At 45.1% G+C, this 2,665-nt stretch overlaps 1 protein-coding gene across 1 annotated transcript; it reads right to left on the reverse strand.

Moving 5' to 3' along the window:
- Nucleotides 1–716: 716 nt before the first annotated feature.
- Nucleotides 717–1,481, reverse strand: LOC104947929 (sodium/calcium exchanger 1-like; the record flags this gene model as incomplete). The annotated part of the gene is made up of 1 exon (XM_010774052.1): nt 717–1,481. A coding segment is annotated over one exon (765 nt), but the record flags the coding sequence as incomplete, so codon positions are not given.
- Nucleotides 1,482–2,665: the final 1,184 nt, after the last annotated feature.

Genomic DNA, 2,665 nt, shown 5'->3' on the forward strand with positions numbered 1-2,665 from the left:
TAGCTAATGAATGTTTCCATGGTGACCAACGGCAACATGACAACGTTTTCATTGGTCCCTCTTCTTTAGAGAAGACCAGGAAATGATGGATACACGGATCGTGTTCAAATCAATAGGCACGCAATGACTCTAAATAATAATGATCACGCCACCAAACACACATTCAGACTAAAGGAACCAGCCTGTTTTTCAACATGTAAGAAGTAGAAAGTACAGGTATTTGAGTTCAACATGTAAGAAGTAGAAAGTACAGGTATTTGAGTTCAACATGTAAGAAGTAGAAAGTACAGGTATTTGAGTTCAACATGTAAGAAGTAGAAAGTACAGGTATTTGTGTTCAACATGTAAGAAGTAGAAAGTACAGGTATTTGAGTTCAACATGTAAGAAGTAGAAAGTACAGGTATTTGAGTTCAACATGTAAGAAGTAGAAAGTACAGGTATTTGAGTTCAACATGTAAGAAGTAGAAAGTACAGGTATTTGAGTTCAACATGTAAGAAGTAGAAAGTACAGGTATTTGAGTTCAACATGTAAGAAGTAGAAGTAAAAAGTCCTCAGAAAAATAAGCAGTGGAGTAAAGTACTGATACCAGAAACATGTACTTAAGTACAGTAACAAAGTATTAGTACTCCACTACTTCCCACCTCTGCACAAATACAATAAACACAGTAATAATACTTCTGTACACGAACGTAACAGATTCAAAAAGTACAGCACCTGTTCGGCGGCGTGTTTCTTCAGGATGTTCCCGGCGCCCGTCATGATCCTGGTGGCCTGGCAGCGGTAGAACGCTCTGCTCTTCTGCTGCTGGCTCAGAACCTGGTAGTTGGCGAGCTCCATCAGCTGCTCCATCTCCCTCTCGGGGTGTTTCTGCTTCAGCTCCTTCAGGATCCGGGACACCTCTCTGCGCGACTCCTCCTCGTCCAGCTCCTTGAACTCCAACTCTTCTCCTCCGTGGGAGAAGTTCAGCATCTTCCCGTCCATCTCCACGGCCATCTTTGACGGCAGCTCCAACGGTTCTCCCTCCGTCTCGATGATCACTCCCTTCCTCTTCCCGGCCCGGTAGCGTTTGTACATGTACTTGTAGAAGAGGAGTCTGCGGTCGGCCACGTAGGCGAACCCGACGCATATCGGGAAGAAGGCGAGAGTGACGAGCCCCTCCCAGATCTGAACCACCCCCGGGGAGAAGACGGCGAGGATCAGGTAGAGCCAGATGTAGGCGAACACGCTCCAGGTGGCGGTGACGAAGAACACCCGGAGGTGCTTCACCTTCCTGGTTTCTCCGTCGGGAATCACGGACACGCAGAGGCCGATGATGACGAACATGTTGAAGGCGGCGCTGCCCACGATGGTGTTGGGTCCGAGCTGTCCGGCGTTGAACCCGTGACCGCAGACCTCCACCACCGAGAGCAGGATCTCCGGAGCAGAGGAACCCAGAGCCATCAGCGTCAGGTTGGACACCGTCTCGTTCCAGACGCGCACCTGAAATAGGAAAATATTAAACTCACTTGCTTTAATCCAAACTGTTTTCACCGAGGGCCACATACAGAAAGCTATACGAAGGTGTGGGCCGCTCACTAGAGGTGTGTCGCCTCATAAGTTAAGTTAGAAAACTCAATCCAATGTAGGCAAATTATTCTGGACACTTGAAATGCTGTTAGAAAAAACATGAATACAGTTTAATATATTTGAACATACATATTTAAGCGGTACAATATAAGACAAGCAGAAGTTTATTTTACTCTTTTAATTTGCTGAGGGCCGATTCAAAATGGCCCCCGGGCCGTAGTTTGGACACCCCTGCTTTAAAGGTCCCCTAATGCAGGGGTTCCCAAACTTTTCAGCCCGCGACCCCCAAAATAACAGTGCCAGAGACTGGAGACCCCGGTCCAATTATTTTAGTTTAGTTTTCCGCACTCTCGCGGGAATATCTCCACAATGGAGAGTTTCACTTTCGATTGCATGATATAGCCCATAGAGTAGTCTACATTTCATAAGAGGTGTAAAACCTGAGAGCATTTTAAATCTTATTTAAACGAAAGGCTGATATAATCTGTAGTTGTATTTGTTTTGTTGATGTAATGTTCGAACGAGGCGATGTAGAGAAGTTAAGCTGTCATTATTAGGCTGTCCTTTGCTATGTGCTGTTGGAGTGGTGAGCAGGCCTTTTGTCTTTGGATATGTGTGGAGGTGGTCCGTGAGTGTTTCTGATTGGTTAAGAGTCCTTGGTATGAAAAGGTTTGAGAAACACTGTGCTAGTGGATTGTCAACGGGGGGAGCCTCGCTGTGGGGAAATTCTACAGATGGCCAGTCCGCCCCTGAAAAAATGTCTATGCACACGTTATTATTAATAATAAAAAAATAAAAATTATTATTTTTAATTTTCAATTTTTATTTTGTAATCATTTTGCGACCCCCACTTTGGGAACCCCTTTCCTATTGTACTGTTGCTCATCAATATCTCACAGGTCTCAGATATATCCAGAGCCTGTCTCTGATTGGCTGAAACACCAAACAGATCATTGCAGCATTACCCATAATCCCCTCTGTTTCAGCCCTGTTTCCAAAGTGCTGATTCTCTGTCTGTTACTTTAGATGAAAATAAGGAGCCCCTCCCCACGCCCCTCTGAGAGACATTTGGTTACAAAGAACTCAATGGAGCTCTA

This window comes from Notothenia coriiceps, unplaced genomic scaffold (genome assembly GCF_000735185.1).
Source record: "Notothenia coriiceps isolate Sejong01 unplaced genomic scaffold, NC01 NC01_scaffold00013417, whole genome shotgun sequence".
Taxonomy (NCBI): domain Eukaryota; kingdom Metazoa; phylum Chordata; class Actinopteri; order Perciformes; family Nototheniidae; genus Notothenia; species Notothenia coriiceps.